We start from the raw sequence: 20,692 nt of genomic DNA, 5'->3' as shown, positions 1-20,692 counted from the left end.
CATATTCTACTTATCGCCACCATCTCCTTTTTTGTTTTTATGTTGTTATTTACAGACTAATGGCTGTCTTGTATTATCCCTACTACTAACATCTCTACATTTTATTTCATTATCAGTAGATTTTCTTTTGTTATCTATAGAATAATGGATATCATGTATTGTCCCCACTAACATCTCTTTATTCTATTATCAGCTGATTAACACTTGCATTGTTTTTGTTTGTCTTGTATTGTTATAGTCATATTAAAATTGTACCAATACTAACTTGATTACTTATATATATATATACACTCACCAGCCACTTTATTAGGTACACCTGTGCAATCTAATACAATCCAATACAAGAGCTCTGACATAAATTGTACATTTATGAAGCTTATACATTTTCAGTTTTTTGTTGACATTGTCAGAAAGGTGATAATTCTACTTCATGTTTATTATTGAGGTCGTAGTGGGTGGCTAATATTGTTATTCACATCATTTTAGTTAATTTCATTGTCTTTCATAATCGTATTTGTTCTTTGGCAGCACCTTTTTATAGACTCTGACCCTTGTCTGGGTCCTAGTGCTAGACCTCCTGTTACCTTCCCTTCCATATAAAGATGTCAAACCCACCACACGATTGATTTATGGTGTGTGTGTATCTTTTTTTTATTGGGAAAACAATAAGCAATCAGCCAGCTCAGAGATCTCAGCTCAGCCAATCAGAGGAGGCGATGATGCTCCGCGGTGGAGACGGGGGGGGAGAGGGCGGGGCCTGGTTACCTAGCAACCACTCAAACACTGTCTTGATAGGATGGCAATGCGGAAGGTTTGGATTTTTCGCTATTCTTCACCCCTAGTTTACTAATTTGTTAATTAGTTCAGTAATTATGTGCTTATTTGAAACACTGTGGCAGATATATCGTCAGGTTTTCTTCCTGTATGTACATTTAGACTTTCTTGATAGCTTAAAAGCTTGTGTCGTTGGTGAGACGAAGTTAAGTCTCCCCGTTGTTTGTTTTGCACCTGCTGGCTTAATTAGAAAGCAAACACCTGCGTGAACTGAGCTCCACACGGTCCAATTCACAGTAAATAACCAATATATAATTTTATTTATGTGTAAAATGAGGTTAGACCTCCCATCTTTTAGGGAAACCAGAAACTAGCTATTTGACACACTCATTGCTGCATTAGTGAATAATCCTTAGTAATTGAGCATCTTCCATTTGGCTATGCAGTTATATATTCCTGCATTATTTGGTCCAGACAGTGTGGTTCAGGATGCATTTAGCAAGTTATACTGCTTAAAGGAATAACTTATTTTACAGAGCTTGACGACTAAAGGTAACAACAAGTTGGTGATCACCTCAGTTGCCTTTCAAGACCACATCACACAGAGCCTGCTGCATCCCAATTTCTCACTCTCTGACCCTTTGCTGACATGCAAAAGAAAAGCACCCAGAAATCTGCAAGCAAGACAAAGAGTGGAGGGAAAGAGTCTGCAAAGACCAGATGGGCAAGAAGACAGAGAATATGTGCTTGATCCTGCTCCACCTCCTCTAACATTAGGTAAACCACTCTGAGAAAATTGGAAATGTCTGATGCTTTCTTTATGTGGTTCATACATGGATATCTCATGTATATTTCTATTATTCCTTCCAGCACAGAAGATGGGTTTGGTGGCGTCTCCAGCAGGGAGACTGACAGAGGATGAATGGACTCAGGTGAAGGCGAGGTCTGTTCAGGAGGGGGAATCAGCGCAGCCCTGTGCAATATGCAGGGAGGAGTTTTGCCTGCAGCCTCAGGTATTCCCCAACACAGTAGCTACTGTTAATACCCTGTGAGAGACCTCTTTCTTTTTTTTTTCTTACATGTTTTCAATGTTCTGTGTCTGTCCTCGGGGAAACCTGTGTTTCTGTGTACACACATGGACACACACACACACACACACACACACACACACAAACCCTCCACCCCTCCCCCTGCAGTTCCTGTATGTTTTAATCTGTGTAGACAACTGTACAAATTTACCCATACTGCCTTGGAACTCAACTGTGACGTGATGATGTAGCAATCAGTGTGTTACTGTGAGGGTCATTCAGTCTTTTACACCTTTCCGATCCCCTTTTAAGATGCCAATCTCCTCAAGAATGCGGGACTAGAATAGGCCGCCTCACAAAGCACAGTTGCCATAGATGCACGTGTAAATATTAGTTTGACTCAGGGAGAAAAAAAAAAGTTAATTAGAGCCTACTAACAAGGGAAAATGACAAGAGGGAATCTGTCGATTTGGCATTTTCTTGCAAGCCTTCATATTGTAACAATGCATCTGTGTGCTACAGTCTTGTGCTGCATTCAAGAATTAATATGACAACTAAAAATGCCTACAACAGCAGTTGTATGTGGACTGAAATATGTGTTGCTCATATTATTTTAGCACTAATAATAAATTGTCTGTAATAGTTAAGAATTTAAGAAGAAATGTCTATGCTTTCTATTAAATTTTTATTCCATTTCTATATTATGTGTCTGACCATTAACTGTAGCTTGTAGTGAGAAGTGAAATTTCTCTCTGGTCTAATGGCTTGTCGAGCTCCTGGAAATTGTACACTGCAGGGGGCCCTTTCACTGGTGATGGAGTGTGTTGGCCAGGCCAAAAACAATGGGAAATCAATATGCCTCCCCCCTGCCCTCTAGAGATCTGAGTAAACTGGTTTGTGTGCCAAGCCCCATAGCTGTGGCTGTCTCCTTTCAGACGATAAAAGAGTCCCTCTCACAGGTAGAGGAGCCTATAGTCCAGGTTCCAGCCGGCCCACCGGGGGTCATGCTGATTCCCTCTATCCTCTTGGCAAATAACACTTTAAGGCAGATACACACTTTCACATACGTGCATGAATACACACAGATTTAGCATGGTTTAAAACACACCACATGTGCACAGATGGTATACGAGAGCCTTCCAAAGGTCTTAAAAATCCTGCAGCATCCTCAAAAGACAAGGCAACCCATATGCTCAGTTAACCTATGAAATATAAACTCAAATATTGGTGTATTTTTGTTTCATTGCATGTGTGATACTGTTTAAATGTCATATAAATTAAGTAACTCATGTCCCTTTTTAGGTGTTGCTGTCTTGCTCTCATGTGTTTCACAGAGCATGTCTGCAAGCCTTTGAAAGGTTTTCTGGGAGGAAGTGCTGCCCAATATGCAGGAGGGAACAGTATGAAACACGGGTGATCTACGACGCAGCGCGCCTTTTCAGACACCGGTGTGCCACCAGGTAAATGCACTAAGGCAGAGGCACAAAAAATTACATCACAAATTAGTTTGAATGTGTTTCAATAAATGTATAGAACAGATATTCCCATTCACATAGAGCAAACTAAGAATTGTACATCACACAAGTGACAAGTAATTTTCACAACAGCAACATCCTCCAACTAGTGCTGAAGGAAAACTCATCTTTAAGTACTAAAATATGCTTTATGTATGAAATATTCAGTGAGTCAAGAAATATTTCAGTCGATAGAAGACTTAATAATTGCATGAAAAAAGATCCACACTGAAACAGATGTAGTAATTGTACTGCAGAAAAATTTCATTTACATTTCCTTACAAGTAAACTTAATGTGCATTACATTTAAAACATCGAGACGTGATCAAATTGCACATATTATAGTGTATGCACATATAGTTTTTCAATTATATAATACATGCTGTTTTTATACGAGTCACTTATATGTCTTTATGAGTTGGGGCCACACTTGTTCGACTTGGTTTAGGTTTTACATGTGATAAAATAAAATCATCTCATGTGTAGTAAAATTAAATTAGTTCTACGATGAAGCCAATGGAGTCACATCAACATAACAATTAGTAAACGCAGTATGTTTATCAAATCTCTGCAGAGCTTGAATTTGACTACATTCATCTAACTGTTTTGCATCCCACTAGATTATCTGATTGATGTTTCTTTGTTCTTTGTGACTATGTTTTGTTTGTGTGTAGAATTCAAGCTTGCTGGCGAGGCTATGTTACTAGAAAGTGGTACAGAAATATGAGGAAAACCATCTGCCCAAAAGACAAACGGCTGCGACAAAAATTCTTCGAAGCAAAGGTGAGTTTGGACTTCAACTCTGCAGTGAAGCATCCCTTTCATTTCATAACATAAAGTCATAAAGTCTCCTTTTCTATCTACATGACATTCTTTGAGTGTTTAGTTGGTCAAATAAAGGCTGTGACAAGCATCACATCTGAGGGTTGAGACAAGGGTTTTAGGGACTCTCTGACCCCGATGCTAACCTATACACACACACCTTCACCTGCTGTCACCCTCTCAAGCTCCTTTGATGCCTTGTGAATCATAGACTGTTTGTCCACTAATGTGGAGAGAGTTTTGTGTTTTAGTCAAACAGTCTGGACATTCCAGGGTCAACACACAATGTCTCCCGTGCATGTTTGGGTCTGGTATTCCTTCATCAATCAATGTATGTGTGTGTGTGTGTGTGTGTAGTCCTGTAACTGGGGCAGATGGGAGAGGGTGAAGAGGTTCAGTGTTTGGATACCTGATGCAGGTAGTCATTTCAGGGCTTTGTTCTCTTGTCCTATTTTGAAGCTATAAATCATGCAACGACTGGACTTGATGGAGGGAATATTGGAGTTGGTCTCCAGTGCAGCCAGTGGATGGGGTGGCTTGACTCTGAGGCTTGTGTTGCCTTCATGGTGGCTCTCAGGAAAAGGGAACATTGCCACCTAGTGAACCTCCCCCAACTGAGGCTTTGGATGACCAAAGAGGACACCGGTCGCCATTTCTCTCGGCCAAACATCTTTTTTTTGTTACACAGTTTTTCATATAAAAGATTCAGTTTTGCAGTAATTTCTCATACAGATTCATTCAGTGACTCTGTTTTGAAACAGTCATAGCTCCAACACATGTATGTCCAGTGTCTTTAAAAGACTGGGCTGTGTTTATTTCTCTGTGGAGTGTTGTAATCATGCAGAGTGCTCTCGCGCTTCAAAGAGGCTGATTAAGCAAAAGTGACAAATGCGTGAGGGCCACACTTCTAATGTGTTGTAAGGGTCGGAGTGTCCTACCCATCCCCCTGTCAGTCTCCATCATCTCGCCTATAAACCATGCCTTAACATGTCACGTAAACAAAGACACAGCATTTACTGAGCCAATTAACTCTGTTCTAACACATTAGGCCATGTCCGGGTCCACATGCTGAGGAAGGAGTCATAGACACTGTCAGCCACTTTACATTCAAGTTGTGTGATTCAGCGGTCGTGGGTGGTCATGAGATTGTCTCATATCTTTTGTCACACTGAGGATGATCTTCAAGAGCTGCAAGCTGCGCAACACAGCGCTGACAGGTCTGATTGACTTGATTTTCAAGGGGGAAGACTTATTTGCTTAGCTGACTGTAATGCAAACAGGCGTGTCAGTGCTGGACTGGAACCTGGAGGAGAAGCCTATTCTTTCCGTTTTCCTCGTGATAGCAGAAGGCAATAAAGCATCTTTGTACCATGAAGCCACAGGTGTTCCTGCCAAAAAAAAAAACAAACAAAAAAAAACAACTCCCACATATCAGGTCAGTTTCAGAAATCTTATCAGCTGATGCCGATGCCCAGCTTTCAATTTTTACTTGCTTTGGAGGTCCGACCCTGAGTCAACACATTAAGGGGGACACTACCGACAACTAGATGGATTGCCGTGAGATAACGCCTCTGCACTGCACCCCCACCCCCTCCCCCCCACCTCCCCCTTGTGTCCTCTCCCATCCGCATCTACCGTGGAGCAAGGCAAAGTTCACCAGAGGCTGTACTGTTTGCCTTGACTGTTGAAAAGTCAGCCAGGCTAATAAAACCCTCCATCCGAATGGTTAACAGTTGTTTAATTAGTGATAAAAGCATAGCTGTAAAGCAATTCTGATGCCAGGCTCAGGGATGGAGTTTGTATTTTTGTGCATGTGTGTATGTGTGTCAGAGACAGAGTAGACAAGCGTATATGTGCAAACAGGTGCTAAGGGTAATTACATGACTTTTCCCAGATGTTGTGTAACATGTTCATGTAGAGCTGCAACTATTAGTTAATCGATGTAAAATTATTTGCAAGTCTTTTGATGATCAATTTATCTTTCAAGTCATTTTCAAGCAAAAATATTAAAATATTCCTTCGCTCCAGCCTCTCAATTATGAAGATTATATTGCTTTTTGTCTCATGTGATAATAAATTGAATATCTTATGGTTGTGAACTGTTATTCAGAGAAAAGAAGCAATTTGAGGAGGTTGCTTTGAGCTTTAGGAAACTCTGCTGGGAATTTTTCACTATTTTTTTCACATTTTATAGACCAGAGGATCATGAAAATAATAGGCACATTAAAGCGATAGTTCCAGCTCTACAGCAATATATAGTTTTCTGTAAACACATAATGTTATGGAACTAGTGAAAAAAATCCTATTACAAGGTCCATTTACCCAGTTTGTCTTTCTTGAGCTTTCAGCCATATCTCATGGCCTTCGATCAGTGGATGGAGTTTGCTCAGTTGTCATGGAGATGGTATAGTTGCTATCACTTAGTTGCAAAAATGTCATCACTCGTGTTACATACTGTAATAGAAATCTATGTGAACTATTAAGTTGCATGTGCCTTTAAAACTTACTATACATACATGTGTATATATATGTGTGTGTGTATATGTATATATATATATATATATATATATATATATATATATATATATAGCATATTCATTGACTATTGAATATGTTTTTGATATAAACATTTATATCCATATGTGGGCGTTAATTGTTGCTTAGCAACAGCTGCTGTAAATGGGAGACAACAGACACTGGAAAGAAGTCCTTAAAAATGGTTTGATAACGGAAAAAGTGACTTGGCACTTAAACTAATGGATAGTCTTTATTTAATATTTGCATCCTAGAAAGATAAGAATATCTAAGAAATGTAAGTAAATTAGAACCACGTGAGAAACGGCCGAAGTCTAGGAGCCTATCTGCTGGCTGAAGTGGTCTAGAAATACATATATACGTTAAATCCAGATATGTTGTGTTTTAGACACATTTAAACTAATCAGAAGTTATTTTACTGGATAGAAATGTAAAGTAATCCCATAAAACTTCATATGAAATGATTAGTAATTCTTTAGTTTTTCTGCATCCAATCACTGTGTACAAGACAGAGGCGAGAACATGTGAGTGTGTATGAAAAGTGTCAGATGTGTGTGTGTTTCCACGTTTCCCAGCACTGTCTTCCCCTTTTTTTACTGGTTTCCATTAATTCTCCATGTTAGTGGGAGACGTGACTGTATTGATCTGGCTGTTTAACAACTGCACCCTGTCAGCGTGCCTCAGCCATTACAATACACATACACAATTAGCCTTCGCCGAAAACACGACTCTATTGTGTATCTGAATGAAACATGCCTCTTTTGTGCCACTAAAATGGTTTTTCTAATTAGTTGCAGGAGTTGAATGACAGCTTTGTCCGATACTGTCACACCGACACGGAGGCTTTTCTGAGTGATATCGACCGCTCCCTGTCATCAAGCAGGCGAGTGTTCCAGCAGCTGGAGAGAAAGCATGTCCCCGAACCTCAGGAGAACGACTGGGACCGAATACAGAGCCAGGTCAGGAACAAGACACTCCACTGAACCAGAAGCCACTCGTATCATTAAACAAGGCCGCGTAAAAATATCTAATCCTAGTCTAATTCTTCTCCCAGCCTTGCCTTTTCCCTTGACATGTTAATGCTTGCATGGGGACGCCAGCATCACAGCTGCTATATAGAGAGTACACATCTCTCCAGAGGTGATCATTCACTTTACCAAATGAATGGCAGCGGGTAGGCCAATAATCCTCTGTGTTTACAAAAAACACGAGCCAGTCTGATAATGCACGGCAGGCTTTTCATCGCCTGGACGGCTGCGAAGGAACTGAAAAGACATTAAGATTTGCTGTTCCATAAGGCTCCATTGTTGGCTGTCATTGCAGCCAGTACCATTTTCCATAAAGGGGGGTGGGGTGTGTGCAGAGAAGATGTCTTTTTTTTTTTTTTTTTCTTCTTCTTCTTCTTTATCTGGTGTGAAAAGGTTTTGCACAAGGCAGGAGTGGCTCAGCCTTGACATGGAGTATCAAACAGTGAATGCGCTTTCAACACATACCTTGCACCTTTTTCACGGGTGCAAACTCTATAAAGCATAGTGCAGCTCGTTATGAAACGTTTAACGGTCGAGCGTGTTGGGCCCTAAATACAGGTGGCTGTATCTGGTTAATCATCACGCGTGTGTTGCTTTGTTTTTATAAGGATCACTGATAAATATGTTCCTCGTGTTGGATCAAAACTGCCAGGTAGTTGCCAACAGATCTGGTTGTTATAGCTCTTTATAATAAAATGGCAGGGGCAGGGAATTTTTAAATATAATATTTTAAAGTTTATTTGAAGCTAATATGAAGCTTCAGCTGCCCAAATTAGTCAAATCAAGTCAATATCTTTCAAAGTTAGTCCTTATAGTGCCAAATTCCCTGTTTTGTTATGATCCCTCCACTCCAAAAGACTGTAACTGTGGAAGATATCCACTTTATTTGACTAACTCAGACAGTTAAAGCCTCATATTAAACTTTTAAATACATTTTTGCTCAAATGGAGGATTATGGAGTTTGTCCCCCATCACTTACATTGTAAGTGTAAGAGGGGATCTTCTAATGATCAGTATGAACAGAAGGAATGATTACAGCAAGCAAAAGCTGTTTCAGGGTTCATTTAGGCACCTGACTATTGTTTAAAACCCTCTAATCAACAAGGCAGTTAAATTTATATAAAATTCACAAGTCTGATTATGCATGTTCCTAAATAGTCCTCTGTAACAGGAAGTATACTGATTCTAAGCCATAAGGACTAATATTGTTTGTCTCCATTTCTGACAGGTTATCCACAGAGGTGTGTGGGACTGCCCCATCTGCCTGACCGCACTTTACAGTCCTAGCCTCAGAATAGAAGCTGGTGGATCCAACCAACAACAATGTAGACGCACTGTGCTTCTGTCCTGTTCTCACCTCTTCCACCAGCACTGTTTAGAGGCGTTCGAGGCCTTTACTGCAGACAGCAGACCAACCTGCCCCCTGTGCAGATCAGTCTACCACAAAAAACTCATCTAAACCAGGTAGAGATGGCATATTGGATCATCCCACATAGTAATATTTGTAGGCTAGGGTACACTTCATTGTATGCAAAGAAAGTTCTACGTCTAACAAAGACAAGATTAAAGGAAAAAAATGTTGAGCATTTTGGGAAATACAGTCATTCACTTTCTTACTGGGAGTTAGATGAGAAGATCAATACCACTCTAATGGCTGCGCGTTAAGTACGCAGCTAGTGCTAGGAGGTGATTAGCTTAGCTTAGCATAAAGACCGGAAGTGAGGGAAAACTGCTATCCTGGCTCTGTCCAAAGTCAAAAAAATTCCCATCAGCTCCTCTAAAGCTCACTAAACACTTTGTATCTCATTAGTTTGTACTTTCTTTAGTCTTGATGTCACGGTGAGGTTGCCAGGAAACCAGCACAGACTCAGAAGTCACTGCGTCCAGCAGTTTGCCAATGAATAGTTATAGCATGTTAACTCCCCATAAAACCAAAACTGACATTTTTACATTACTATTTGTGTGTGGAATAAAAAAGCAAGATATAATGTGTTCATTACTGAGTTTTAAAGGTGCTATTTGGTGTATTTTTTAACTTTGGACAGAGCCAGGCTAGCTATTTCCAGCCTTTACACCAGACTAAACACATCGAGTTGTGCTTCTAGCTCCATATTTGGTGCACAGACATGAGTAATATCAACCGTCTCATCTAATTCCCCACAACAAAGTGAACATTTTCCAAAATTATTAATTTGTCAACCTGCATTGACGTCCAAGATGACAGCGATAAATGAAAAGATGTTCACAAAGCTTTTTTTTTTCTACTTTTATTTGCAAACACACAAAACATAAAAAAAAACATCAAAAATAACGAAACATACATAGAGCAAACTGAGAAATTGTAAAAAAATACATTCACAGAACATGTACGAAAAAATTACATGCAGACTGAATGACATACAGACAAAAAAAAAAAGCTGCTTCACCTACAGTACAGGCCAACTCTCAACTTTTGAAACCCCCCACACAACACAGAGATGTACTGTAAAGGCAACCAGAAAAGCTTCCTTGAATAGAAAATGGCCGTGACAGTTCCCACCTCAGCAGCTACTGCAAGGAGTATGATTGTGATATATTTATTAGGGGTGTGATAACCTGAGACCTCCCCCCAAGGTATCGCAGAGCCCAGAGTCCAGTGTTGTCGCAGTTTGCAGCTGAGTGGATGTAAGCATAACACTCCACATAGAGCCATTTTAGTTTACTTCCAGATCCAGTAACACAATTCTTTTCACAACTCATCCAAGTTCTCTTTTGTCACTTGGCTGTATCATTTCACTTTGGGGCCATCTTGATTTTTCACAGTATTCAATGATCAGCATGGTCGGAACATGAATAACATAGTTGAAGAGACGCAGTAAACCACATGAGATGACACAAATCTACTAGACAATCTACCAAATGTTTCTGCTCGTAAAGACTTTGGGTAAACCAGCAATCCTTCAATATCACAATATCAATCAACATTTCTGAAAAATCCATCCGCTTTGGTTTTCATATCGTAAGAGCTGTTATATGTAAATTACTCTTTACAAAACACTGTCAAGTCTGATTTACCCGTTTGAGAAGATGAATTGATTGAAAGTTGCAAATTAGTTTTTAAATCCAGTCTTTGTAATATAGCACCAACCAATGGTTGACAGCTTTGATGCACCACAGTCCCTATTCTAAAAAAACAAATGTTTCAAATGCATAAATAAATTAAAAATTTCCCTACTTCATTTTCTTTTGTCATCATGTCACATTAATCACCATGAAAGCACATGAAATCTACAGTATGACGCCATAAAAATAACATCATTAGGTCACTCAACTCTCTAGCAAGCGCTCAAGTTTTATGGGTAATGAATGAATCTCAAAATGGAGTCTCTCACCAGATGAGACTGACAACATTCATTGCAAAAAGAGATGTGTTTGTTATATCCAGCTGGCTTTAGACTAGAAGCTCAGTGTGTGAAGGGGATCACAGTGGAACTGTCTAGAGACAAACAATGCACATGTACATAAACGACACAGAACAAGAAACAACCTTAACATTAAGCCTGCGAGATGCTCGTTGTGTAAGGCATTTAAGGTGTTCTGGAGACAAAGAACATCACAGTTCAAAAGATTATGCAGCAATACAACAACATATGAGTGGGGCCTGAGTCACCAAGTCTTTCTATCGGCTGCAAAGTTGCACAATGTTCACTTCTGCATTCTGTATATGAAGACTTTTACAGGTTTGCATTAGATTGAGGTGTTATAAAAAAATATGTACAACAAAATACAGATTGCTTAGTGAGTCAGACCCTCAGCGGGCTCAGTGAAAGCCCAATATTTACATCCAAATAATGCAAAAAAAGGTATGAAACAAATATATGTACACGTAAATACAATATTTACAAAGAAAATTGACAAAATCTTCTGTGCCCTGTGAATTTAAAATATTTTTTGGGAGGGGGGGTGTGAACACAATATGATAACATTTTCTTACCTTGTGCATAATAAAATTTCAGTAAAGACACCCACAGGATCAGCTCCAAATGCATTTCACTCATTGGAAATGAAATGGATATAACTTCCATTTACTTTAGTATCCCATTTGTAGAGTAGCTCAAGTCTAATCTAGAGCACCTAAAAAAAGTTCTTACCCTACTTCATATAAACTAATGACATCATCAATAAAGTTAAAGCGCACTTGAGTAAAGCCAAATAAAAAGACAATGACATGACGGCAGGAGTGCTATAATCTGAGGCCTATCAGTAAGAATGCCAATGCATAAATGTGAATCGTATTGATGCTGTGCAGTTTATATGTACTTGGTGTGAATAAATGATGTCTTTCATGCTTCACAAAACACATATTGTTATTTTCACAGCTTAAAATCAAAATTGACACCTTTTATTATGCCTGAATCAGTCCACCTAACAATCAAAGACCAACGATTATAGACCATAAACTGCGAGTGCTCCACGTATCACTGACACCAATTACTGCAGACATACAATCATATGAATCGTACCTATGAATCGTAGGGCGTCTATTAACTATACTAAGTACTGAGGATAAGCAGGAGTAAAACCATTGCCTTTTAGTGGGATGTAAGACTTAAAAAAATGGGAAAAAGCCACTACAGAATTGTTTCACCTGCTTATACCCTCTTGCTTTTGTATAGTGCAGCAGTGAGGAGGTTGTACAAGAGTAACAGGAAGCGATTCTAGGGGAAGAGTGCCCCTGAAGCAAGAGATGGGTTAGTTTAAAGTCACAGTCACTGTTGAGGTCAACATCAAGGTCACTGCAGTGATGCCAGTCTATTTCACTCCTCAGTCTCATCCCTGGCTCTGTCCCAGCTTCCATCCGAGACGCAGAGGATGGAATGTCACGAAGCTAAATTGCTCTCAGCCTCCATTTGCAGCATCCGTCAGACACTGCCTGGGTTTATTAAGTTCCTTCCAATCCCTTTCACCTTTCAGCAGTCAGGCAGTACTGTCGAAATCTCCCTTTGGCTGTGCTAAGGTGTGTGTGTGTGTGTGTGTGTGTGTGTGTTGTGTGTGTTGTGTGTTGATCTATCGTCCCTTTCACAGAGTTTTCTGATGCCCGTTGGCCGAGAGCTTCCCAGATTCAGGGTCCGTGGGGCTGTTTGACAGTTGCAATTTATCCAGACCTGGGCAGGGGGAGATAAGGGAGAGAAATCTCATTAAAAAGCCTCAGACTTTCACTTAGACAGAGGTATTGATGTGCTTTTTTCCCCTCAGTGCCTCTGTCTGACATTTTCTAACCCTATCCCACCCTGTGTATCAAACATCCAGGGCCTGTCACCACAAGCCTTTGAGACTAGCCCCATCCTCTGTCACATGTCAGTCCCATAGCACATTGGATCTTGCTGCAATTTCTTCCATTTTGTCACTTCACTCCAGGTTGTGCTGTCTGAGAGAAATAAACACTATCTACCTCCAAAGCCACAGAGCAGGTTGGAGCTGTCAGTGTTTCAGACCAAATATTTGTGGATACAAAATTAGGATGGAATTGGGTAGTCAAAGTGTAATTATGAAATATATTCCATTATATTATACAGAAGACCCAGCTGTCAAAGGCAGTATTATTTGTCAGACCCTGCAGGACACTGAGTAAAAGGAAATGAAAGACAATGTGCTATGTTGTAGCATACTAAAGCTGATGGTTATAAACCCTCTGCACACATGAATAATAGACAGATAAATAGATAAATTTACCTAAGGCCTTTAGGAGCTCTTCCCGAATTGCTGAGGTGAATTTTCTGACAAGACAGAGTGTTGTCACAACTGCAAACAGCAGGTTGTATGAAAGGACAATGTAGAAGTTTCCCAGCCAATTGAATCTCCCGAAATCTCCCAAGAGATCAAACCTGGTGATACCTGTGAAGAGCAGAGAGACAAGTCAAATAACTCTGTTGGAAAGAAAGTTGACACTCATTGGAAAAAATGTAATTGTTGAAACAGGACTATGACAAACAACCCAATTCCTAGCTCAATTTGACCTTTGTTGAGTCCTAATGAAAAGGTGTGACAAAGTGTGTAAAAAGCAAATATATTTTCCGTCATAGTCAAAAAACAAAACAAATTATGTTCATTTTGCCTAGGTCGCCTTTAACTAGGTAAGTATTGTGTCCGACAGACAAGTTTGCATGTAAACCACCACTTCAAAAGTAAGTCTTAACAGAGTGACCTTAATGTAACTATTCTGTCTGTGGTTTCATTTAGCCAAAATACTGTAAAGTGGTAAAAAAGCCACTCCCAAGTCATGGAACCAGAGTCATCTGGGCCCACCAACTGAGTTAACCACTGAGCTAACCACATATCTGATTCAAACAATAAACAATACAAGTTTCCACAAAGCTGAGAGTTTTCACAATTTCTCACAGCTTTTGACCCCAATAATAAAGTAATTAATCTATTATCTAAAGCAGGTCCAGCTGCCAGATGCACCATGACCTGGATAACTGAGAATCTTCAGATGTTTTAGCCTTTACCTATAAATATCCCTGACAATGCTATCATGTCAAATTTCATTTAATTGAGACAGAGAAACATATCCAGTCAGGCGTCCACAAACAGCCACTGATCCATTGTACTGCATAGTTTCTGCTTATTTTCATTCCTTGGCGGAGTCGTACAGTAAGGACGGTTCGCTGTGGAATAGGAAAGGATGAGTGACTAAGTATAGCAGCAAAGGTGGTGTGCAGGTGGACTCCGTCTCTCTCCCAGGACCTTCAGACGGAGATAAAGGAGTAGTTTCTCTTGCAGGCTTCTCTTAGCTCCACACTGCTAGATGCGGCTAGACCAATTTCAAACCATCTGTCACAGCTTATCGCATACTGCCTGGAAAACCATCAACACCCCATTGTTTTCCTGCTTATCCATTTTGGCCCTCCACTCCACATGTTCCTACACTCTAGGATGGGCTAGCTGTGCCATCCAATAACAAAGTAATGCAAGGAGATAATTAAGCCTTCAATAACCCGATGTGTACAATTGTATTTAATGTCAATGGTGTTTATGTCTTTTTGAGACATTAATTTTGCCTGCAACATTGACCGAGGAAATTACTGCATCAATATCTTAAGGCTAAGTCATTTATATGCAAAAATCATATTCAGATGTGTCAGACTGAGTAAGCCCGAGTCTCCAGACATTCTTCTACTCCTGTAACATCTTCACAACCTTTGTCGTCAATTAGATCGGGCAATCGATTCAGTGTCCAGAGAGATGTATTTACAGCCGCAGTAAGCAGTTTGCAGGCATCAAGGACCTTTAACAAAATTGCTTGTGAAGAGACAGGGAGAGAGATGATGGAGACCCCAGTCGATACAGTTTGCCACTGTGGTCAGGCTAAATTCATTTCTAATGCCAAAGGTTTTGATCTTGGTTTGGTAATTTGAGAAAATCTAATTGGAGCTAAAAAGATGCTTGGCATTTGAAATGTCATGGGTAAAGTAGCAGATTTGGAAACAGCATGTGGCAGGCCATGCAACCAAGAGGCATATGTCTTGGTTTATCAGGGTTTGAGAGTTTTTTTCCCCCCTCTGTATGTGAGACAAACAAAGATGGTGTCGTGCCTGCTTAAGGGCCATTAACAGTTGGAAAAATCTCAACAGGAAAGCATGTGTTCCTGACCTAAAAACAAGGTTTAATTAAAGCTGCAAGCAGGGATGAACAGGCCCTTGCACCTCATGTGTGTCAGAGGGAGCAGCAGCCGTGGTATCACTACTAGAGGTTGGTTGACACAGCTCTGAATTTTCAGGATTATTGGACACTGTGTAAATGGGTAAAATATTATTTCCTGTGTGCAGTGGCGCTGGAGATGACATATTGGAAATTACGTATACATTTGATGAACTATGTGTCATTCAGGCTTCTCATCATTGTTCAAGGTATCGACTATTCCTTTACAATTTAGTGTCACATTAGTCTGAAGGTTATACCAACCAAATTTCAAATGAATCTAGGAAGAGATTGAAAAAGTTCAATTCAAAATGGCCGACTTCCGGTTGGGTGGAGCTAATGACAGCCAATGGAAAATAAGTCCGAAATGATGAGCGCAATTTGTGTATCAAATGGATGTATAAAGAGAATGAAATCTGAGAACATTCAGCAGCTACACTGCGGCGATTGGATGGTTTTACAGTACCACATCCAACCATCAGTGACTAGGAGGACTACATGCGAAAATGGCCTGATATCACCTATGAGGACATCTTTAATTACTATTAAATTATATTTTGTATTATTATTACCTTTTACATTAGTATTATCATTACATATGAGGCAGCATTAATCTTCACAGGACCCAGAAGAGGCACTTCTGGTGTTAGCTAGCTAGCTAATGGTAAATGAATAAACAATAATAAAGCAGATACACTTGTTCCCCGCGGTCATAACTCATAACTCATGAACTATGAAGTGTATCAAAACAATATTTGCACATTGTGTTCCTTGGAATGATGCCAATTTGACTGATATAGACCACGCCCATTTGCGCCTCGAATATTTTTCCACCATTTTGGATTTTTTGGTAAACATATTTTTGCCTCTGTTAGCACATATTTCATCTAATCTTCACCAAACTTGATACATACCATATTTAGATGACCCCCAATAAAACTCATGAGTTCATTTTTGGGTATCACTTACGATTTGTCTGTAATTAATTACCAAAATTTTGAAGGCACGGTCTGAGGGCACTTAATGGGCCATAAGTCTTCAATGCTAAATTCGACTGCAATCAAATTTGGGAATGTTGTACATACAGCCAGGCTGCACAAATGTGTAACATTTGATACACTTCTACCCGCAGGGGGCGCTACTGTAATATTAGCCAATAGCCCCACCTTATGGCTATTGGTGAAACACCACCATACTACTTATTAAGTGCCATATCTCTTAAATGTAATATTCCAGGGTAACAAAATTCAGCAAAGTTGTACCGATGGGGGTGCTGAACAAGTGTGTAGTTTCATCCATGCTTTGCAATTTGTTTCAGCTGTCAGCCTTCACACACATTTTCTACAGGAAATGCATTTTCTAGTTCACATTTAAATGACTGACAACGAGGCAGCAACACGAACACGCCAGTTTTTACTATTTAGTTTACTAACGACTGATTGGAAAAAGTATTTTACATAATCATTTTTGTGACATTAATGGCGTCATGTTGTGAAATAACTTTATTAAGGTAAAAGTCCTGCATTCAAAACGTCTGTAACATTTAACATTTTTATCGGTTAAATGTAGACAAATATCAGATTAAGTCTTCAAATGTTTCCTACTGTCAGAGGAAAGCCTCAGTTAACATCTGAGGCCGAACTTACTGGTACACATCTACTCCTTCTAAAAGATCATTTATGATTTCATATGACACATAAACAGACACTAACCCATTCGGCGAACATTTAACATAATTCAGTATTAATTTTAGCTGCATGTAAAGTGAATGAATGTGATGTTTCCCAGATGATGCTTGTCTGCCTTAATGATGCAGTTTACACATTCTTATAACTGCTGATTTATTAAATTGGAGTTCTGCTGAGTGAAACATGACGCTGAATTTAGCAGAAAACCTCAGTAATATATAAAAAGTCTGTTTTGTCAGATAATAAACATTATCAGTGTCTGATAACCATAAATGACGCACTTCCATTATTTATGGTTAGGTGTTCCGATTAGGCTACCTTAATATCTTAGTGTATTTAGACATGTTTGTTAAACAATAATTATGTTTTATAGTGTGACAATGCTGTGGTTAAGGTCTGTTATATTTAACCACTTTGTTTTGGCAAGTAAAGGGTGATAAAGCTGACAACGCTAAACAAAGTAATCACACTTCTGCTCTAAAACGGAAGTAAGATTACAAAAAGACTCAATGCAGAAGCGCGTTAGTTCAGGCAAAGAATAAGGTGAATATCCTTGCAATGCTCAGGGGTTCTAATGTGTGTGCCAAGTTTCGCAAGATTTCAAGTAAACCAAAAGCTAAAAGTAATAAGGGGGCGCTATAGAGCTGACATGCCACGCCCAAGCCCAACTATGATATCAAATCAAAATATTTACTAGTTCAAACATGGGTGCAAAGTTTTGTGAGTTTTTGTGCATCCTAAAGGCCTCAATGTCTTCATAATATGAAAATTGACACACAAAATCCAAAATGGCTGACTTCCTGTTGGGCGAAAAAAAAAAATTTAAAAATTCAAAAAAATGTATCATGTCCAGAATGATGACTGCAATGTCATGAACATCAAAGCAACTTTATCCCAACATGGCCTGCATTTGGAGTCGCTATGGAGCCCACTGGCCACGCCCAAGCCCAATCACTACTGAACTTTGCAATTTTCACCAGTTCTGATGCCAATTTTCATGCGTTTTCGAGCATCTCAAGCCCCTAAAAAATACAATGGCATAGGAGAATAATAACAATAATCTCTACAAAAACAATAGGTTCCTCGCACTTTTGTACTCGTGCCCTAACAACACTGAATGGAAAAGTGGTCTCAGACTTTGGACCCTACTGTATATATGACTGAAAATAAGAAAAAGCATAATAGGTCCCCTTTGAGTTTACAGTTACATTCAGACTAATTTGACACAGTTTCTGTTTAAACACCATTAGTTTATTCCACAAGTTTAAATCAAACTCCATGGTACCCAAAATGCATATTCTATGTAATAAAGCAGGAACAGCCGTTCCATTGGAAGTCCCCAAACAGTCATTGTGGAGTATGTATTTGGTGCATGTTTGACATCATCAAAACCGACAGGATTTAGCAGATTTTTTGTGTTGCAGCACAGATCCCTTTTCTCTTGTACAGTGCATCCTTCCAACACTGACACACACAAAAACACCTCACATCAACACACAAAACCCTTTCTTGTCTCGTAACATCTCACTTCGTCACACTGAACTCTCCACGTCTTTTTTTTTTCTTTTGCTGGGAGGCCTTTTCTCTTTAACTCTGTCATGCATTTATTCCTTTTCATCTATTCAGCGTCACAAAGCAGAACCTGTTGATATTTTGTAAAGCTCCCAATGAGTCACTGTATGCTCGCTCAGTCCCATTCTCCCACTCTGTTGGTCTCTCTCTCTCTCTCTCTTACTCACACACACACACACACTCACACACAGAGTAGTGCTATTTGAACAGCTGTGCTCTGCATTCTGCATGTTTATTAGTGCCATTGTGATGGTGCTACTCCTGTCATTTTTACCCCTTCTCCCTGCACTCTTTTCTACCATCACTAAGGGAAACTATAGAAGAATTCAACTTGCTAACCTTAATGGTCTGGTGTTGGTGGCAGCAGTGAGAATTGTTATGGAGCAGGGGCATTTTATGCTTCCTAGTCGTTTGTGTTTAGGCCATTATGACCATTCTAAAAATCTAATCCAAAATCTAATTTAATCCTTACACACATGTTGGGTGTGAATTATGAAATTAGCATGCCCATAGTCTTATACCTCTAATACAGACAAACGCACGCATACAAAACTGTACTCACCTAGCGTTCTAGACATCACTGGCAGGGCTGAACTCAAAACCAAGATGGATACACAGCAACCAATGATCTACAAAGAGAAAAGATCGGTTAATAATCAAAGTTAAAATTTCCAATCAATCAAGTACTAGTGGTTAAGAGAAAAAACTATGAGAATTTGGAGGCAAAAAAGATTCAGCAGTGATGTGCCCATACATATACACAAAGCACTTGATGTTAAATTGGTTCCACATATTGTACAGTTGGTACCTCTGAAGTTGCTCATTACCAGGTTCTTTCTATTGTCCTTTCAAGTCCTTTCACTGGAGCGTCATGGCTAGTTAACAAGCCTCACCACTCCCAAACTCATTACCAAGTGAATAGGTGCCACTATGGGCCAAACAGAGCACACATCCTCCACCCCCCCTCCCCCCAAAAAAACCCACTCTCCCTCTGATGTACAAGAAAGGAGCTTGCACTTTGCCAGTGTTTGCGCAACCCACAAACAAATATTGGACAGATCAACTAAAGCTATTGAGGGGCCCTGAGGAAAACATTAGTGAGCAGTAGGAGTTTGGAGTAGAGAGGAAGGCGGGAGAGAGAAGGGGAAAAATGAGGAAATAGATGAAACACAGGGGGTCCCAAACACAACAGTACCTTTGGTGCATTCTCAGCACCCTTGCCCCCACTTCACCCCACCCCCTGTCCTTCCATTCCATCTTTACCGTTGTCATGGTTGTGTCATCCTTCCTGGGAGTGAGTCCCTCAAAGACACGCAGGCTGTAGAAGCCAACGACAGAAGACACCAACAAGTAGCTGTTCAGCAAATCAGTCAAGGACCAAAAACACTTCTCTGCTGGTAGCAAAGCAGCTTCATTGAGTCGTCTTTTTAAGTGTCCTGAGTCTGCACCTTTTCAGCTATGATAAAAGGTGATGAAACAGCAGAACATGTCTTCCGGAAGGTGTCTGGCTGAACTATGTCCTGGGTAAACAAAGCTGGCTTCACAATGTTGCTCTTGGCCATGGAGCATGCGACTCCGGCCATAAACAAAGGGGGGGTCACTGAAAGGATACAACATGAGGATGATCTCCAGAACTGCCTGAGCCACGCCAAATGTGGACAGAGAGGTGTTCCCAATGCCTCGGTCCTGGTGGATAGATACACAGACAGAAAACTGGGTTATTCAATGTCATCACACACCAATCTTATATAAACACATCACAAATAAAAAAAGAAAATGGGAAATGACTGCACTGCAGGCAGTTGCACACACATGCAATTACAGAAATCCTGCAAAGTAAGTCTGCGGTGCATGAAGAATTTCCCCACTTGAGAAAGACAGAATCAAATTGGCTAAGTAATGAATGGAACAAGATGAAAGAGACTCTCTTCAAATCACTGTCGATCATACAATATGTGAACAGGTGTTCAAACAAAAACGGCACATTGCTTACGGTAAGAAGAGTGTACAAGCTGAAAGCGCGCTAAAAACATAAAAACAACAAAACAAAT

At 39.9% G+C, this 20,692-nt stretch overlaps 2 protein-coding genes across 5 annotated transcripts in view; one reads left to right on the top strand and one right to left on the bottom strand.

The window, feature by feature from the left end:
* Positions 1 to 751: 751 nt before the first annotated feature.
* On the top strand, positions 752 to 9,289 carry rnf32 (ring finger protein 32). Of its 3 annotated transcripts, none has more exons than XM_042400014.1 (7): positions 752 to 811; positions 1,317 to 1,551; positions 1,645 to 1,787; positions 3,105 to 3,262; positions 3,991 to 4,099; positions 7,465 to 7,632; positions 8,930 to 9,289. In XM_042400014.1, exons 1-7 carry the CDS (start codon positions 797 to 799, stop codon positions 9,158 to 9,160), a joined length of 1,059 nt encoding a protein of 352 aa, XP_042255948.1. In that variant the 5' UTR covers positions 752 to 796; the 3' UTR covers positions 9,161 to 9,289. The 3 variants fall into 3 exon arrangements, with proteins under 3 accessions (XP_042255948.1, XP_042255947.1, XP_042255949.1); XM_042400013.1 differs by having other exon boundaries at positions 1,311 to 1,551; XM_042400015.1 differs by lacking the exon at positions 752 to 811 and adding an exon at positions 858 to 922 and having other exon boundaries at positions 1,433 to 1,551.
* Positions 9,290 to 12,060: 2,771 nt separating this feature from the next.
* lmbr1 (limb development membrane protein 1) overlaps positions 12,061 to 20,692 on the bottom strand; it is a 36,850-nt gene continuing 28,218 nt past the window's right edge. Inside the window, exons 13-17 of one of the 2 annotated variants that reach the window (XM_042400010.1) lie at positions 20,254 to 20,327; positions 19,905 to 19,995; positions 19,204 to 19,270; positions 13,414 to 13,575; positions 12,061 to 12,845 (exon numbers count right to left, since the gene is read on the bottom strand). In XM_042400010.1, coding sequence (XP_042255944.1) covers positions 12,760 to 12,845; positions 13,414 to 13,575; positions 19,204 to 19,270; positions 19,905 to 19,995; positions 20,254 to 20,327 — 480 coding nt within the window. In that variant the 3' untranslated portion in view covers positions 12,061 to 12,759. Of the gene's footprint in view, positions 12,846 to 13,413; positions 13,576 to 18,301; positions 18,534 to 19,203; positions 19,271 to 19,904; positions 19,996 to 20,253; positions 20,328 to 20,692 lie in introns of those variants that run through there. The other variant, XM_042400011.1, reaches the window with a different exon arrangement.

This window comes from Thunnus maccoyii, chromosome 21 (genome assembly GCF_910596095.1).
Source record: "Thunnus maccoyii chromosome 21, fThuMac1.1, whole genome shotgun sequence".
In the NCBI taxonomy this organism is placed as follows: Eukaryota; Metazoa; Chordata; class Actinopteri; order Scombriformes; family Scombridae; genus Thunnus; species Thunnus maccoyii.
Note: the sequence above shows the minus strand (reverse complement) of the source record. Positions and strands in the feature narration are given on the sequence as shown.

Bases quoted from the DNA above. Each gene is read 5' to 3' on its own strand.
- rnf32 (XM_042400013.1), top strand. The intron at 3,263-3,990 runs GTAAATGCACTA...GTTTGTGTGTAG, and splicing joins AGACACCGGTGTGCCACCAG to AATTCAAGCTTGCTGGCGAG. The intron at 7,633-8,929 runs GTCAGGAACAAG...CATTTCTGACAG, and splicing joins GGGACCGAATACAGAGCCAG to GTTATCCACAGAGGTGTGTG.